This window comes from Talpa europaea (genome assembly GCF_964194135.1).
Source record: "Talpa europaea genome assembly, chromosome: 7".
Lineage (NCBI taxonomy): Eukaryota > Metazoa > Chordata > Mammalia > Eulipotyphla > Talpidae > Talpa > Talpa europaea.
This window is the reverse complement of record NC_140074.1, coordinates 89,340,064-89,358,859: the sequence shown is the minus strand read 5'-3', so window position 1 is coordinate 89,358,859 and position 18,796 is coordinate 89,340,064. Positions and strand designations below refer to the sequence as shown.

Below are 18,796 nucleotides of genomic sequence, written 5' to 3'. Positions count from 1 at the left end.
CCTGAGAGCCTCCATGTGCCATGGCCTGGCACTCCCATCCCACACCTTTCAAGACTCCTCTCCTCCAGGAAGCCTCTCTTCTCTGCTCTCCCTTGATTTCCCATGAAATCCTGGCTGCAGGATGCCAGATGTACTCAGACCAGTTTGGGGGCTTTTGTGTCACCAGCTACCATCTGGCTATTATAGCCAGTTCCAAGCCAGGAAGATGGTCTGAGCTACTCAGGAGGTTTTATAAGAATGGACAGGCCCAGACATCACCCTCAGGGATTCTGGTTAGTTCTGAGCTGGGGCCCAGTGATCCGTGTTTAAAAATTAGCTTCTAATGACTGGCGAGGTTTGGAGAGTTCTGCAGAAGCCCCAGGAGCTCACATAAGGAGGGGAGAGCAGCACCAGATGGATCCCAGAGAGGAAGGGCCACAGTTTCACTTTCCAGCTGTGGGAGGACTGGGATGTGTTTGAAGAGGATGTGGTAATGGGAATAAAGGACGCAGCCTGCCAGGGGGAGACTAACCCTCAAGATAAAGTTGAACCAGTGAGGGCCTGTTCCCACAGAGCCAATGGGCATCTTGAGGTCAACTGTCTTCTAGAAGCCCTTGATTAGGCTAATCTCTCCCCAAAGAAATCGCTGTTATTGAGCTGAGGCAGGGCAGTCCCCTGATCCAGCCTGAGGACCCCCAGGGTTCTGGATAAGTCCCAATTTTGGGGTTCTGATCACTTAGGGTCCTGGATTATAGTTTCTCATGTCCATGATTTGTTTTCCCTCTGGACTGTGAGTTTTCTCCAACTGGGAGCTCTCTCTGCATCAGTGCCCAGTACAGAGCCTGGCCCAGAGTCTGTCTCAAGAAAGGATAGAGGGAGGCAGGGGTGCTGGGAGGGAGGCAAGGACTAAAGTGGTACCTTTTTTGCTTTTCTGTTGGAAAAGTCCTTTTTGCACCCCTCTTAGCAGTACAACCACCCTGGGAAGTGTGTTTTTCCAGCCTCTCCTCCTGCCCTGTCCTCTCTGGCCTCCCAAATCCAATTGCCCTGAACAAATGTCCACTCTGTTCCTCACACATGGTCTACCTATGATGGACACTCTGGTCCCCTTTCTTAATCTATAAAATTAAGCTTTGTATTATCTTATTTTCAGCTTTCTGCATTTGCTAATCTTTGTACAATGGCATGACTTGCTTTTGATAACTAGCTAGCTAGATTTCCATCCATCAAGGGCTAACTCAAATGCCACCTCTCCCAGGAAGAGGTGCTCTGCTTTTTCCAGTCAGCTGAAATAGCTCCCACCTCTTAATTACCACTATGTGTCAGCTGGTCTTGAAAGATGGCCCCAATGAGCCACGTGTCCTATAAGGTAGTCCCTCCCCTTGAATCTGGGCTGATCTCTGGCAGCTTATAACAACAGAATGCAGTGAGGAGGACTGACTCCCAGACTGGCATAGAGGCCTAGCAGTGTCCACTGGGTCTCTAGGAGCCAGAGGAAGCCAGCAGCCATGCAAGGAATCAGTCACCACATGCAAAGTCTGACTAGCTGAGATCACACAGGCCAGCAACCTGGAGAAACTATGTGGAGAGAAGACCCTCCCACAGGGAGAAGACATTCACTCCAACAGAGTCCTCAGATGACCCCAGGCCAGACCATCATCCGATTGCAATCGCTAGACAGACCCCAAGTGAGAACCTCCCAGCAGAGCCCACTCAATCCTCAGAACCATGACAGAGAATGATAAATAATTATCTTAAGCTGCTAAGTCAGGAGCCACTTATTAACCAGCAATAGATCACCGGACACATGAATTTTACCCTGAATGGGATCAGACAGTGAGAGATGGCAAGTGCTCATGGTGTTAGAGAAAACGGAGGGAGGGAGGAAGGGTGAGTGACTATGGAGAGGCAACGAGTTTCTCCAGGACCCACATTAAATAACTATAGGAGACGAAGCCAGAAATTCCCTGCTCCCAGCCCAGAAACTAGAAGAAACCAGAAAAAACACAGTCCATGTCCCTGGCAGGGAGGCAGCACTCACCGGACAACATCCACTGCCCCTGGCCGGACCTTGGGATCACTGCCCATGATAGACACGCTGGCCGCAAAGGACCCATCGATGCTGAACACCACGCACTCCATGCCCCGGGGCAGCACCGTGAGGTAGCTCATCGCACAGGTCTGGTCGCCCCTGAAAGGTACCCACCTATGGTCAGTCGTGCGCCATGTTAGGTGTCCGCCTGAGGCCAGAGGTCCACCTGCAGTTGGGTCAGAACTCAGCTTAGGGCCAGGGGCAGAGAGAATCTGGGTGGCATCTCCTGATGTCCCTGCTGATGACCCATCCTTTTTCTCCTTTCCACACAGGCAGGGATAGGGTCCAAAGGAAAGCACGCCATCTTCAGACCAGCCTGACTGAATGAAGCCACCACAAGAGTGTCCCCTAGGCCTTACCTGACAACCATCTTCACGGGGTAGACGCCGACCCCCAGGCGCCGGGGCCGAGGCACGCTGTACGTGATGCGGCCACTGCTGTTGGTGATCTCTGTGTCCAGGTGCACCCAGCGGCCCGAGGACGGCTCCGCCATCACCAGGATGTCCACCTGCAGCGGTAACAGGGCAGGGAACTCACTGAAGGCCGGTGGGGGTAGGGGGGCACTGGAAGGTGTGGCTTAAGGGCTCAACTGGGGAGCCCTCTGCAAGACAGAGGCTTTGGGGTACTGCCTGACGATGCCTCCTCTCTCTCTGCAGCCTCAGCGACTTCGCACTCCTCAGAAGCCTCAAGCTCATCCCTCCCTCCTTGCTTGTCCTCCTGGCCTGCATGCCCATGCTCCCACACATAGCCAGCCCTCCCTCGGCCCCAGCCTAGGCCTGCCCCGTGTGGTACCACAGGTACCTGGTGCAAGTGGGATGGGTCAAGGAGAGGATGCCCCGGCCCGGGTACCTTCTCTCCAGTCAGAGCTACCATGTCCAGAGGCCCGTACATGAACCGCCCCACCAGCACCTGTGGGCCATCTTCAGCCGCGATCACGTCATTGGCCCGATGGTTAGCTGTGACGTTCTGGGGGGAAAGAAGCCCGGTCAACCTTTGCAAGTCAGCTTGACCTTGATTTTTCATTACATTGTGTTTAGGATTGGCAGGGGCATGTGGATCTGCTGAATTATGCCTTCAATTTACTTCCATTAGACCTTCAGATACATGTTCCCATAGAACCCACGAGAACAGAGGCGGCTTAGACCCACGAGAACAGCCGCAGCTTAGATGCTTGATGCTGTCTCCAAGGAGCTCTGGGGTGCCTGTAGATGTGCGTTCTCTGCTCTTCACTGGCCCACACGGCCCTCTGATGACAGTCCATGCTCACAGCCCATTCTTTTAGGTCCTGGGCTGGAAACTGCCGGGTCAATTTTGGTTCTTTTGGTTCTTCCACATCCCAGCTCAAATCCAATGGCCATTTAGCAGCCATCTTTTCTCAGTGGGAGATTGAAATGTACAAGAGTACAGAGAACAGTGCAGCAAAACCTCAAGTGCCAACACAACTCATGGCCCTTCTGGTTTGTTCTTCCTTTGCTCAGTCCCCCAACCCCACCTCACCCCAAATGACTGCAGATCAATCCTGAGCATCACATCTTTTATCTATAAGTAAAAAAACATCCCATCCCTCTTCACTTCTGATTTCAATTCATTCCATAGCATGAAGGCCTCTGTTGGCCCTGACCTCCCACCTTCTCAGCCTGGGGCAGCACCCACGTCACCCAGCCTGCTGCCCCTTCCTTCACAGAGTTGTCACATGGCGTGTCTCCTGACACCCACGTTACCTCCCATCTAGGCGCTGATAATGGCATCTTAATGGAACTCCTTATCCAAAAGTACGCTCCACAGCAGATGCATCATTTTATAAAACCCAGATCTGTTGACACCTAGTGCCCAATGGTGAGGTTCAAATCCTGAGCTCATCATCAAAGCCTCTTTCATGTGGGCAACCTCGTCTATCTTGCCTCCTGCAGCTCCCCTCTTACATCTTTCTGGTTCTTTTAGGCCAGAGCAGTGGCCCCCCCAGGGCTTTGCTCACACTGGGCCTCCCACTTTCCATGTCATCCCTGGCCCTCAGCCCCCACATACTAGCCCAGCCACTAGGACCTAACTTTGCAAGAAACACTCTCAGATGCCCCAGAGAAGGTCTATCTCCCCTCAGTGCCCACCTATTTTAATTTGATTCCCTAAACATGTGCAGTCACCTCTTCTGCACTGGTCCCCGAGCTGGGAGGCAGGCAAACCCTCCCCTCTCATTGCTGGACATAGGACTCAGGCCCTCTTGTAAGAACACAGAAGAGGGAAGAGTTGATTCATGGAAATAAGCTCATGGAAAGGTGCTTGTCATCACTAGTCATCAGGGAAGTGCAAATCCAAACCACATGAGATACCATCTCACACCATTGGGATGCCCAGAATCAAAGGCAGACAATAACAAGTGTGAATGTGGGTGTAGATAAATTGGAACCTTCATGCACTACTGGTGGGAATGTAAAATGGTGCACTGCTTTGGAATCCAGTTTGGCAGTTCCTCAAATGGTTTAACTGGGGTTACCATTTGATCCAGCAATTCTACTCCTAGGTATATGCCCAAGAGAAATGATAATGCATGTCCACACAAAAAGTTGTACATGAATATTAATGGCAGCATTATCTTACTAGACAAAAGGTGGAACCAACCCAAGTGTCCAATAACAGGTGACTGAATAAACAAAGTGTGGTATAACCATGTGATGGAATATTATTCAGTTGTAAAAAGGAGTGACATTTTGATACATGCTACAAAATGAATGACCTTGAGAACACCATGCCAGGTAAAAGAAGTCAGGCACAAAAGACAGCATGTTGTATGACACAATTTATATGAAATATGCAGAATAGGTAAATCTATAGACATAAAGAGTATATTACTGATTGTTTAGGGCTTGGGAGAGTAGGGGTAGGAGAAAGTTAGCTAAAGGATTAGTGGTTTCTTTTTGAGGTGATGAAAAAATTCTAAAATTGACTTTGGTGATGACTTGCTAACATCTATAAATGAATACACTAAAAGTCCGTTGAATTTTTCACTTTAAGTAGGTTAATTATATGACATGTAATTATATCTCAATAAATATGTTTATCAAAAACAAGTTGATTCATGGAGCATCAATCACCATCTACCTTTTAGAACTGTTGTTGGGGTCCATGCCTGATTTCCCATGAGATTGGGAATGCCCACCACAGCAGTGGTTGTGTCTGCAAATCACTATGCTCCACTCTTTAGCAGAGGGCCTGGGACAGAACAGGCACAGAGGATTATTTGCCCAGTAAATAAATGAATGTAGCCATACCGGACTCCTATTCATACTTCAATACCCTACAGAGAGACTCTTCTTCAGGAAATCCCTACTTCTGGCCTACTCTGAGAATCCTTCTTTCCATCTTCTGCCTAATCTGTGCCTCCATTTTTCTTTTCTTTTTTTTTTTTTTAAGATTTATTTTATTTATTTATTTATTTATTTATCTATTTATTTATTTATTTTTTTATTTATACAAGCATTGGGTACAGTCAGAAGCGCGGGAGGGTGAGAGAATTCACCAGAGTCAGAGCGGGGAGCAGAGCAGGCAGAAGGACCGAAGTACACTGCTGAGGGGAGCAGCGGGCGGCAGGAGAGGTCTGCGCGCCATGTGGGACCCTCCTCCGGTGGCCGGGGAGCGGCTGGGGATCGAACCGGCGCTGCAGAGGCTGCAGGCAGCTTCGCAACCTAGCGCTCAACCACTGCGCCACCGGGGTGTGCCTCCCTTTTTCATGGCAAATACCCCACCAAGCCATATTCAACATTGAGTCAGGTGGTGATTGCTATGGTAGTGAGCAGGATGAATCCCTGCATGTGTGAGCACTTAGCTCTGGGGGGCAAATCAAAGATCTTTGCTGCCAAGTGGACACCCCAGCCGCTGGGGCAGCCCCACCTCCTTAAGTCCCCAGCCACCTGGTACACGACCCCAGCTTGCACATACCCGCAGCTTGACCTGGGTCCTCTTACGAAGCCACTTCTCACGGGGGTTAGCAGGGCTCAGTGCTGCAGGATCCAAGCCAGCGCTCTCTTTGACATTCACACTCTCATAACGCATCACCTGATAGAAAGCAGGGCTGCACATCAAGCCATCACACGCATTCTCCCTCCTTCCCAGGGTGTCAGGGCCCCCCAGACTAATGACAGCTAGGCTCTCCTCCAGGCCTCCCAACCTTCCAACCTGGAACCTCAGGAGCTGGCAGTCCTAGGACCCCAGGAACCCTCTCCTGATAGCTGGGGTCAGAGAACATTATCTCCCAAATGCTCTGCGTGGGAACAGCCTCCACGCACCTCCTCCCCTACCTAAACCTAGCAGCTCCCTGTGTCTGTGCCCATGCTCTGCCTCCCCCTCTGTCACAGCAAGTGACCTTCACCGTGGGCCACATGGAGCCCTGACCCCAGCCCCTCCCACCTTCTCAACAACATTGCTCCGGCAGCGCTCCCCTCTCAATCCTCAGCACTGATCACTCCCCTGGATCACGTGTTAGCCCCCAAATATGCTGTAATAGTGCCATTGCAAAAATGTCCTCCCAGGAGCCCCAGAGCTCTCCAGTATCATCACATTTCTCTGCTTTCCTGCCAGCAACATTCCACAAAAGCTTTACTCTATGTTCTGCCTCTACTTGCCACCTGCCCTCCTCACCCCCAAGTCTGCAGATTCTGTTTAGCTTTCTAGAAGCCAGCGTTCTTTATGGCACTCATTGTCTGGCCATGTGGCTTCCACTTGGGTAAGTGCCTTCCCAAGACCCAAGCTGAGTCTATCCTCCAGACATGGGAGGAGGGGTGCTCCAGAGGCCCCAAGAGGGCAGCAGTACCTGTCTCAGGATGAAGGCCACCACGTCTGTGGACTCCCAGTAGCTGGCATGGAAGAGGTGGGGCAGGGCCACAGTGGGGAAAGCTGTGAGGACATCGGGGCAGTACAGGGCGTAGTCGATGCGCTTGGCACCCCACCACTTGGCGGTGACTGCAGTTCAAGAGGAGATGAGGATAGGGTGGCCTGCCCAGGGCCTGGACCCAAGGCTCAGTGGGGCACCCCTGCACAGACCCCATGGTGGACATGCCACTGAGGAACAAGTTTGGGCCAGAGCACCCAGTTCAAAATAAGCTGTTTTTCCCCATCCAACCCACCCCACAACCCAGCAGCCCACTCTGCCCAGACACCCCTTCTATAGGATGTGTGCCACAAACTGCTCCCCAGGAATGGGACCAGGCCCATGGAGACATCAGGTTTCACCCTATGGCTCCTGGTGAGCAGGGACTCCCCATGGAAAACCAGGCCCTACAATTAGGGCTCTGGCCGTGGTCAGAGCTCAGTCCAGTCCTGGAGAGGTCGTGGCTCTAGCCACAGTCAGAGGTGAGGGCCCTGCCCCAGGGTCAGAGGTCAAAGTTCTCTCTGAGGTCAGTTCAATCTGGATTTCCTTCACCCTCCTCCCACCGGAGGTCCGCCCTCCACAGCCCTGGGTGGGGCATCAGCAGCCACCCACAGGAAGCTCCCTCTCCCTGGAATCCAGGCAGGTAGGACGCCAAAGACCCCCACTCACTGCGGGAGGCGCCCTCAGGTGCCAGGCTGTCGGAGGAGTCTGAGCTGTCGCTGTGGGAGCTACCCTGGCTCATCCTCCGTCCCAGGCGCCGGGACCTCAGGGCCTGAGGAGGCGAGGCAGGGGTCTCCAGGAGTGGCGGGCTGCCCCGGGAGCTGCCCTCCAAGAAGAGGGAGCTGTGGGTGTGCAGGGCATCAGCTGGAGGGGGAATGGCACAGTCAGGCCTGGTGGTGTGTCTCAGCTAGAGCTGCCCGTGCTGCTGAGCCAACAGCAGGCCAGGAGGGAGGCTGGGTGCTCAGGAAGGAGTCCCCGGCCCTCTCACTCACCGTCCAACAGGCAACCTGACCCTCTCACCCGGCCCGGGGGGGCCCCATCACCATAGGACTTTACTGGATTTCACCTCACCTAGTCTGTGGGTTATACCAGCATGAGCCAGGGTCCCTACCACCAATAGAACTGCCAAGGGTGTCTCCGGAAGATTTCCCCCAAATCTTCCTCCTCCGGAAGATTTCATGGGAAATCACAGGGTGACCCCTGTGATACAAGACCACATGCTCTTGTATCAGACTCCCCTCCTGAACCACCAAGGATCGTGGAGGAGCAGAGAAGTGAATGGGGTCTGCAGCCGGGGAGCAAGGGCAAACCCTGGGGGCAAGAGGATGCCCTGACAAAAAAGGGGTGCATTTTAGGATGACTGACAGTTTTTGAGTATCTCTCATGCATCACAGCTCCTGACATAGCAGGACTTTGTAAATGAAGGGTCCATTGAAATGGGTGGGGCTGGTTTTTAATCTGGAATGAGCCATATGCATAGCTCCCCTCCCCAAACCCGGTCCAAACCTCAGCACAGGCTCAGGTTAAACCTCCACTGAGCTTTGGAGCTAAGGATCTGATCTCCTAATCCCTGACTTCTTCACAGGCCTCCCCTTGACCTTATCCTAGTTCAGCCTGGCTCACCCCACAAGAGCTCCAGAGGTCTCCAGCCCTTCCTCAGACCCCCCTGTCCTCAATGCCATGGTTCCTTCCATCTAGACGATCCCCCCAATCCCACCCACCAGCTCTTCTCCACCTGCTCAAACACCTTGGTTAAAGGACTCCTCTTCCATGAAGCCCACTAGGATGAGACACTTCTAGCCCCATACCTCCAGAGTCCAGGCTGGGCACTGGGGACTAGCATTCAGCATGGATCCCTGGACTTGCAGTCAGGGTTGACAGCTTGAGTTTTATGAGGACCAGCCACAGGACCTGGTCAGGGGGCAGAACCTGGGTCTCTACAGAGCAGGTACTCACACAGGTGAGTTGCTCTGAAGGTGGTAAGGCAGCTTTTTCCCGTTCTCTTCTCCCCCAAGAGCATACACACCCTGCTGGTTGGGTCTAGTCACTCCATCAGCTGACAGCTCAGAGGGCCTGGACCAGAAATGGTGGCCCAGAATGCCTGCTGGCAGGGGCCCGCACTCTCTCAAACCCCCAAGAGCCTACCGAGGAGGAGGGACTGTCCGTCGCCCAGTGGGAACCTCTGATAGCGGGGTACGCTGACAGGTGGCACCAGGTGGAATGTGGGTTCCAGCAGTGGCTCAAGCCGCGAGGCAGAAGGGTCTGCGCAGTGGAAGAAGCTATAGACCTGGCTGCAGGCAGGACGCACCTGGAGACCTGGGGGTGGAGGAACACGTGGAAAGTCCCTTGCTAGTACCTAATCCCCTCCCCCTAGGAGCCCCCTGGAATATGGCCTTGAGGAGCTTACTCCTCTGCTTAAGAACCCACCACAGTTCTCTGCCACCAACAGGATCAAAGCCATTATGTTCAGTTGGGCATTCAAGCCTTCGCCAGTGTGCCCCACTTCCGAGCACCGCGACGGGCACCCAGCCCTGCAGCCGTGGGGGACATCTGCCGCCCCCATCAGGCTTCTGCTTCCCTTTCTCTGGGCCATCCCTTCTTCCTAGTAGGTCCTCCGTCCCTGTTTCCACTAGTCAAATGCCTTTAAATTCTCCCAATTTTCACTTATTTGCTACCTGATCTATGAAACTGACCAGCGTCTTTGAGCCAAGAAAGCTGCCCCTTTGTCCCACCCCACGCAAAGCCTATGCCTGGTGGTAAAGAGCTTGACAGAGCCCGCAGAACACTTCTCTCAGAGACCAGCAGGTGTCTCTCTCCACTGAGGGCGCCACGCCATCCTGTGCTTCCCTCTCCGGGTAGTCAAGAGACTGGAAGGTTCAGCACCCGGGGAGCCCTAGGGTTCCTTAGAGAGAGGAAGGGCGGACGTGGGGCAGAGCCTTCTCTCCCCACTTCAACCAGAGCCTGTTCCTTTTCATCTGTTCCATATTGCAAGTTGTTGGTAAGTTTTGATACAAAAGAAGTTTGAGGAGCTGTGGTCTGTTGCTCTCCCAGGTGTCTCCAGACTGTTGCACTCCCAGATCATTGCTAAATCATTGCTGGTGCAAATTGCCTCAGCGTGGAGTAGGGGGAGGCATTCGCGGCTACAGGGGCTGCATGAGGAGAGGCCTGGGTATATGCAGAGTCGGTGAGACCTACCTGGCTGCAGTGGGTATGCCTGGGGGCCGGGAAGGAGGGGTGGGTGCAATAAGGTAAATGCTTATAGCTTATCTCTGCACAGAGCACAGCAGCCAGACAAAGGGGCCACAATTCATCCAGGAGCACATGGCAGGGGTACCTCACTTTTGCCTCACCTGGGGAAACTGGCCTCTCACATTCCTCTCTCCTCCTTTTCCTTCCTTCTCTCCTTTCTCCCCATCTACCCCAATTCCTGCTCCTGCCCCTCACCCCCTTCTCTCCCCACTTTGAGGAAATGACACCACATCCAGGTGACACAAAAGTATCTCAGGTCCCAGCCGATGCCACACGCACCATCCAGTCCAGGCAGCACCGTCCTCCGCATGGCCAGGACCAGGCCCAGGGGTGAGCCAAAGAGGAAGAAGTCGGACACATCAAAGTCCAGGCGGCTCAGGCTGGCCTCTGGGAGCTGGGGGCCCCCAGCTACAGGGGGCTCGGCTTCATCCTTCAGCACACTGGAGTGGATACTGCCAGAAGGGGGACATGGAGGGCAGGTTAGGGCAGCGCTGAGGCCATGGGGGGGTTCACCTAGTAGGGCAGCCTGAAGTCAGCAGGTAGAGCCCAGGCCTCCACCTGTGGACAGGACTCAGAACTGGAGGCCATTCTCCGGACCCATCACAAGGTGGTGACCATGTCAGCCCTGACCCACATGGGGCTGCAGCAGGGGGCTGCTCGCTTTTGTTCTGAAGGGCCAGGTGGCAAATACGTTAGACTTTGGGGCCCTAGAGCCACCAGCACATCTACAGAATGCTTCCATTATAGCACAAAAGCAACCCTAGATGACACTTGACTCAATATGCATGACAGCAAGCCAGTGAGAATTTATTCACGAATATGGGCTGAGATCACTTAAGCATCCTCCTGCTGGCAGGCCTGCCCCATCATGCGGTGTCGAGATGGCCACACTGTGAATCCCTGCTCTGTATACAGGGGAGTCCAGCCTGGACAACAGACCCACTAACTGGATGACGTCAGTCCTGCCAGGATTAGCGTTTTCATCGTAACTCATATTCCAGGCATCGCGCAAACACAGATGCAGACAGCTTGGTCTTCCCTCTCCTTCAGCTTACAGATGAAGCGGAGTTTAAAAAGAAAAACATGAGACATAGAATTTAACCATTCCCATGCCACATATCCACTGATGTTTCAAGTGGGTGGGCAGCCACACCCCAGAACGAGTTGTCCAGGATAAGCAGGAATACTGGGGACCTCCCCGACCTGCCAGCTGGCATGAGGCACAGTGCAGAGCTGACAGCAACACGGCAGGGTGACATGATCTATGAATCGATGAACTGCACGCAAATTCAGTGGAAATACTCAAGTTGGAGGAGAAGGGGGTGGCAGAAATCATTAAGAGAGTGTGGGCAAGCCCCCCCCACCCTCCGTGAGGGGCCATCTGGGGGTTGCACCTTCAGTCTCCAAACCCCTCCTGCATCTGGCAGTGTGAGCATCTCACAGCGAGGACACTGACTCTGTTTAACGATACACATTCGTGTACAGCGTGGCCCCTAAACACCCGCCAACTACTTAATTGCCAAAGAAACAGCCATCTGTCCCTACACCAGCGGGCAAGGCTGGCTGTCTTCGACCAGCTACCAAAAGCCTCCAACTTGTCACTCTCCAAATGTGGAGCTTTCTCAAAGGATCTTTCAAGGATGAACCAGAAATACTGGGATTTCACCTTGCAACCCTGATTGAATGCAGCTGCTTTTCTGAATGATAACTTGTTAAGGGGCTTTAAATAGTCAGAGAGTTAAACATGCAGCGCCTTTGACCTAGTAATCCCTCCCCCGGGAACCAGCCCAACAAAATAACCCAAATATATACATCAGCGTGGATGTACAAGATGGTCACTCACTCCGGTTTAATTGCAGTGGGTCTGTTGAGGAACTGGAAAACGTCAAAGCATCCGATTACCAGGATTACTGGCCATGCGCTCAGTAACATATTATTAAGAACAGTTCCCAAGTATGTTGAGTTATATGGGGAGGAGGGGAGTAATCACAAAATAGGGTTTTTTTAAAGTAAAACTATATGCAAAGCATGAAAAGATAAAGAAAGAAAAGAATCCAAAAGGTGAACAGTGGTTCCCTATGGGTGTGAGATGATGCCTTTCCAAATGTTCTGATGACCTCACTACACTTGTTGGCTGGGTAAGAAAGGAGGGCGGCAAGGAGGAGAGAATTGAGGAGAGCAGAAAGAAGAAAGGAGGCACTCCTTCCCCTTCGGGGCTATGCCCCTTTGGCTCCTGAATAAATGTGCAAACAACTCATTTAACCAGTGTGCGTGAACACGTCTCTTCGAGGAAGTTAAGGGGGGCAGTTCTGCGGAGGGTCTGCTGGCTCCGAATGTGTGTGGTGTATAGAAATGGGGATGGAGGGGCCGGAATCTGCCCAGCTCTTCAATGCCTGGCTGCGGATCCCTACTCAGCCTGCTCCACCTCTGTTGCCATCTGAGTAATAAGAACACATCCTAGGCGAGGGGCCTCGGGACAACCACCTACATCTGTTTCATCTAGTTCTTAAGACCTCCGTGAAGTAGGCTGGGTAGACCTTACTCTTGCTCAGAAGACAGTGCTGGGGCTCAGAGAGGGACAGTGGCTGTCCTTGGTTGTCTGAAAGCTGGGGTGAGCAGGGATAGAGCACAGGACCCTCGGGGTGGCCTTGGTCCCAGCATCCTGGTGCTTGTCCGCAGGCCCCATGGGCAGGCCTGGGACAAACGATTGGTCATAGGCCTCCCAGATGACCCTAAGGCAATGTCTTCTCTCTCTTGGACTCTTGGCTGGAAGGCAGACAGAGCAGGGCGGGTGGAGGGGGGGTGGGAGAGGTGGATACCTAGATAGGAAGGCGTGATGCTGGGTGATGGCCTCACAGTCATAGGTGGAAGAGTCGCTCTGTTTCCTTGGTAACGGCCTCTTGGGCTCCTCGTCCTCTAACGCGCTGGAGACATCAATGCTGCTTTTGCTGAGACGCTTGGTGCTGGCCAGGCTGCACTCCTCCTCTGCTAGAATAGGGGTATCCTTTGGGGCCAAGCAGAAGAGAGGAAGGCACTGTGGTCACCAGGGATTCTGGGGTCCCACCTTCATCCCCAGACACCAATGAATGCTTTTCCTAGGTGTGAGAGGCAATAGCTCCTCTAAGAAGAGAATGGAAGCCACAATGCAGGAATGGGGACGTCAGGCCTCCTGCTGCTTCCAAACGGATCAGGGACCCAGTGGGACTCTGACCAGCTGTCTAGGGATCAGACCCCAAATTAGCCTCTTTGCAGCTCGGTTTCCTCACCTGTAAGAATACTTTCTTGCTGCTCCTGTAGGATTGTGAAATAATCCTGGACTTCAAGGGATAAAAGCAAAGGCCCTCTGAGGCCCAGCTCCCCTGGGGTCAGGAAGGGGAACTCCCAAGGCAGCCCCCACCCCCATTCCCACCATCTGGCCCTCACCTGGGTGCTGCTGATGCTCCCCTTCCGGCTGCTGCTGCCAGGGCTGTCGCCCGAGGGCCCCGCACTGTAGCAGATGGCATCGAAGGCCAGGAGGCCCCCCACACAGTCTCCAATGAGACATACCTGGAGAAGGCACAGATGGAACTTCAGGCTTGGCCCCCACTGCCCTCACCCCCACACCCAGCCAGAGCACAGTCACCTGTCCACAGAGAATAGGGAATCTGTCCCCAGAGCCACTGAGAGCCCCGACAGGGGAGGGATGCTCAACCTGGCACTAGGATCAACCTGAGGACAGGAATCAGGCCAAGATCATGGGTCAGAGTTAGGTCAGGAATCAGATGGGCTCAAAATTAGACTCAGATTGTTGGCCTCAGTTTTCTAATCTGTAAAATGAGGACAAACCCAAAGATCTCAAAATCCTCCTTTGATCTCAGAAACTGTGGCTTCAGAACAGCCTGGTCTTGATGGCTCCAGCAGATCCAGGCTCTCTCCCGGCAGGGACCGGAGCAGGGAGGCAGGGCAGGCTATCCTACCTGCCCACTGAAGCCAATCCCGTCAGGGGACTTGAGGAACTCTCCGTAGACCTGGTTGGCTCGCTCGATGACAGTGGCAACTGCATCCTGGTACTGCGGGGAGGAGATAGCCAACAGGGGCAGGGCGGCCAGAGGGACGTGGTCCTGGCTGTTGCTGAGACAGCCCTCATCGTGGCTGTAGGGGTTCAGGCTGCAGACAGGAAGCCAAAGTAAGCCGAGCTGGGATCAGGGAGGTGGGCAGGTTTAGGGCAGCTGGGATTAGGACTGGGCAGAAGAAAACACGGACTGGCCAAGAAGTGGGCCTTCAGCTAGAGAGCACTTCAAGAGGACCCAGGCAGGAGCCAGACTAGACCAAGCGCAGGCAATGGAAGGGAATGTGGGGGGGAGGAAAGAGGAAGCCAAGCCTATGCCCATCCCCACCCCCGCACCCATGCCAGATACAAGTAGGTACTGGGGTCTCCTGTGCCAGCAGTGCTCTCTCCATGTTCTGCATGACCCCTGAGGACACCTCCAATTAGGGAGGAAGCCTGGGGTGGATCAGAGTGGGGACATATCATCATGGCAGACTTCCTGGAGGAGGTGGCATTTGACCTAGTCCTCAAGGAAGGCTTTGAGGAACGTAAGAAAGGAAGCCAGAAGGTAAGCTAGGCATGGAATCATTTGTTGGTCATAATTTGAAGGTGAACACATAGCTATATGCATGATATTATGCCCATCTTTTAAGGGAGAGAATCCAGAGCCTTCATTTGGTTTGCAAAAAAGGCTAAAAGAGTCGCCTATAAAATCCCCACTACCAGTGGATTGCCCAGCCCCTGCATGGGGGCTTTCCCCCTGGGAAGTTCCCCCTCTCTGCAAACCTCAGACCCATCTAAGACCAGCTCAAAGCAACCTGGCCCAGCCCCTAGCCCACCCACCCTGCCTCTGTCCTCTGGACCAGCTGGCCAATAGGGACTGCCAAGGAGGCCAGAACTCCCCACCTTCCTGCCCCATACACAGAGCCTGCCCTTCCCCAAGAGTCTCAACGCAGACTGATCCAGGGCTCAACACTCCCAGGGGACCTGACAAAAACTGAGGCAGCTGACAGGACTCAGAACACCCTGGACAGGTGGCAGAGACCTCACAGTGTGCAAGACCAGTCCACAGTCATTCTTCATCTCCAAAGAACACAAATTAGAGGAAACAGGCCTCGATTGAAGCCGAGAGATTTTAATTAGCCAAGAAAGAGCTCCCTCCCAGCAGTGATTAGGGGTGATTGATGGCCCAAGCAAGGAGCGACCTGGGGGAGAGGCAAGTTCCCTACTGCTGTCCCCTCAAGTGGCTTCCATCTTCCTGGAGATGGGGCCTGGGTTGGAAGTTCAGCTGTCCTGGGGATAAGGTTTGTGCATGTTGTAGGGAGGCGGCGGGGTGGGGGGGAGGTGTGCTAAGATTGATTATAAGGAACACAATTAACTCCCAACCATTAGAGCTGCCTTCGGCGCTGCAGTCCCAAATCCCACTGCAGAGCAGAAGCAGGAGCAATTGGTAAAGATACAGATTCCAGGGCCTTCTCCCCTCGGATTCAGATGCCCCAGAGGTAAGGCCTGACTGCCTTGCAGTTTAACAAGAATCACACCAGGGATATGAGCTATTAACCAGGTTTGGGAACCACTGATCTAATCTCCTTCCTTCCTTCCAACTCCGATTGAGATCTGCCCTGCTCATCTCCTAGGAACACAGATCATTAAAGCCAAGGCTCTGCTCCCAACCCAGAGGGCAAAGAAATCTCTCATTTCTCTCGCCCAAGGGAAAAGTGAGGTCCCTGCAGGCTTCCCATGCTCTCTCCTAACCAGGCAGAGGCTATGGGCATCCTGCCTTCCCCATGCTGAGCCCCATTTGACTATGAGTTCTGCTCCCCTTCTCCAGGGGACTGGTACCAGGCTGGGCACTCCCTTTCCATGGACTCCAGGCCCCACATTAGTGAGGGTACCTTACTACAGATGCCTCAAGAGTGGACATGAAAGGGAGAGGGACAAGGTCACTCTTGCACCCTAACTAAAGAAAGTTCCCAGTTTCCAGTCCCAGCTATCTGGCACATGCGCTGGTAGACTAGGCCCTGCAGGTGCTGGGGCATCTTGCCCACTATTCATGAGGATAGGATGCCACCTGGCTCCAGGCATCCACTGTCAGCTAGCTCACACAGCAGGCCCCTGGAAGCACTGAAGCCAGGGATCCGGGAGCAGCTGACCTGATCTCCCAAAGGCCCCAGATCTCCCACAGGGCCAGTGTGGGCCCTGATCTCCCAGCTTATCCCACAGGAACCAGGTGGATGGAGAACCAAAGCTGGGGAGCATGCTGCCTTCCTCTCCCAGGCTCCCTGCTGGGAGTAGGGATCACCTCTCACAACAGAGAGCGGCACAGCTAACCCCAACCCTGTTCTTCCTATGTGCCGGGCTCTGTATAGGTGCTTTACATACATCAGCATAGAAGCAGGAGGTAGTTATTATTATGATTATCCCCATTTTACAGATGAAGAAGCTGGGGTGGGGAGAGATTAGACAGCTTCCCCCAGGTCACACAGCCAGGATTCAAACCCAGGCTGACCAGAGAGCCCACACACCTAACCATGGTGCACTATTCTCAAAGCATAATCAAAAGTCATCTCCTCCGGGAAGTCTTCCCTGGCCCCTCTCTCTGGGTATCCACAGAGAGGATCCCTGTGCCACCTCCATAAGAGCACACATTCCCACTGGGCTCTAATTGTGTGACTGTTGGATTTGACTCCAGGCTCCATTCGCTGGGTAATCCTGGGAGAAATTGTTTAACCTCTCCATGTCCCAGCTTCATTATCTGGGCCAACGAGACCGGGGCCTATGGTACACAGGAAGTGGACCTGAGCTATGCTGGAGCCCCAGACACAGGAGGACTGCAAACCCAAGTGCTCATAGCTTTGGATCCTTGCTGACCACTTCCCACCAGTGATCGGTCTGGTCTGTCAGCATTTGATGGGCACATACACACCTGCCCACCAGGTATCCACATGACAGGGCAGGACCTCAACTTAACACCCCCCGCCCCCACTAACTCAGGTGGTCCAGACAAGAGAAAGGGACTCACTTAGAGACGAGTGAGAAAGCCTCAGAGCAGATGGCAGGACAAGGGACGAACTTGATGAGGATGTGCCCCAGGGCAGCAGGGAAGTGGGCACGCATGACCTTCTCCAGCACGGAGCTAAAGGTGTGGATGTCGGATGCCTTGCAGGAAGGGTCTCCCGAGCCGGTGTCCAGGATGTTCCCCCCGTGCAGCACCAGCAGGAGGACGTGCGTCTTGCAGGTGCGCTGCTGGCAGCCTTCCTGAGAGGGACATCAGTCAGGATAGAGACAGGTAGCAGGGGTCGGGGTGAGGCTGGGGCACACAGAATCACACACACAGGGGAACTGGGTCCTGTCAGTCTCAGCTCCCAGTCAGGCAGCTCTCCAGCCCCCATGTGATGGGACCTCCTGGGTATTCAGGGTGAGTGGCACAGTCTGGCAGGAGGGCAAGCCCTTCCATGCAGTGCTAAGAGGCTCCCAAGAAATGCTCGAGTTCAGGCGAGAGCCCAAGGCCAGGAAAGGCCAGGGACCTGTCCTGGGTCATACAGCAAGTCAAATGGAGAGCGAGGTGAAAACTAGGCAGCCTGACAACCAGCGTAGGGCTTGTCCCAGAATCCTGACCACCAGGTGGCCCAGACACCTTCAGAAACCTGGCCCACCTCATTGTCTTCATGGATCTCGATGCTTCCTTGGGCTGGGAACTTCTGTCTTCTCAAGGAAACCCGGTATAGTTCTCCTACAGAGGAAACAGAGGAGCACTCAGCCTGGGAAGTCTTCCCTCGGGCCAGCTAGCCCATGAGTCGTGCGCTCCAGGGCAAGGCGAGGCCGTGGCTTACAGAGGAGCCCAGAAGATAATGCAGGGCGTAGGAGTCACCTGCCTAGGCCCTGCCTTTGACATCAACACAGACAGAGCCCCCTTCTTCTCCTAGGAGAGGAACCCCAGAGATCATCACGGGCCTGCCCCTGAGCCCGGTGGGTGTCCTAGAGATGAACTACCCCACTCTCCTTCCCCAATAGCAGCACTACCTTGGATGACTCCCACTTCCTGTTACAGAGGGAAATGTGGGCCGAGAGTCCTCTGAAAACGGCTAGAGCAGATGGATAATTTTTTAATATCTGCTTGACACTATCAGAGAGATCTCTGGCCTTCAGTCCTGGGGCAAGTGACCCTCAGAGAGTATAAGACCACACACATCATCACCCATGAACTTTGGGGCGAAGCTGGGCACTGCCAGAAACACTCTCCTTGCTTCTCAGCTGCCCAGACCCACACCTCCTCCAGGAAGTACATTTGGCATCAGCTCCCTGAGCTCCCCTTCCTCCAGCACCAGGCTCAGCACATGCCAGCTAAATCCCGCCCACCACCTATTTTTGCAAATAAAGTTTTATGGGAACACAGCCAGGCTCTTTCATTTACGCATCATCTAAGGCTGTTTTTGTGCCTCAGCAGCAGATTTGAGCAGTTGCCAGAGTCCTTACAGGACTCTGAAAGCCCAAAATATTTACTATCTGGCCCTTTACAAGAGGTTCGTTGGCCCCTGATCTGACTTCTACTCTCAAGAATGTCACAGCTTTGGGCCCTCAGGTGGAGAGA

The 18,796-nt window shown here is 53.7% G+C and overlaps 1 protein-coding gene across 1 annotated transcript in view; it reads right to left on the bottom strand.

The window, feature by feature from the left end:
- PITPNM3 (PITPNM family member 3) overlaps positions 1-18,796 on the bottom strand; it is a gene marked incomplete at both ends in the record, with an annotated part of 71,977 nt that overhangs the window by 5,434 nt on the left and 47,747 nt on the right. Inside the window, 13 exons of the mRNA XM_084237897.1 lie at positions 2,018-2,167; positions 2,428-2,576; positions 2,918-3,034; positions 6,002-6,118; positions 6,873-7,021; positions 7,599-7,793; positions 9,075-9,245; positions 10,458-10,630; positions 12,998-13,182; positions 13,602-13,724; positions 14,135-14,324; positions 17,228-17,463; positions 17,862-17,938. Of these exons, the coding sequence (XP_084094023.1) occupies positions 2,018-2,167; positions 2,428-2,576; positions 2,918-3,034; positions 6,002-6,118; positions 6,873-7,021; positions 7,599-7,793; positions 9,075-9,245; positions 10,458-10,630; positions 12,998-13,182; positions 13,602-13,724; positions 14,135-14,324; positions 17,228-17,463; positions 17,862-17,938 (2,032 nt within the window). The remainder of the gene's footprint in view (positions 1-2,017; positions 2,168-2,427; positions 2,577-2,917; positions 3,035-6,001; positions 6,119-6,872; positions 7,022-7,598; positions 7,794-9,074; positions 9,246-10,457; positions 10,631-12,997; positions 13,183-13,601; positions 13,725-14,134; positions 14,325-17,227; positions 17,464-17,861; positions 17,939-18,796) is intronic.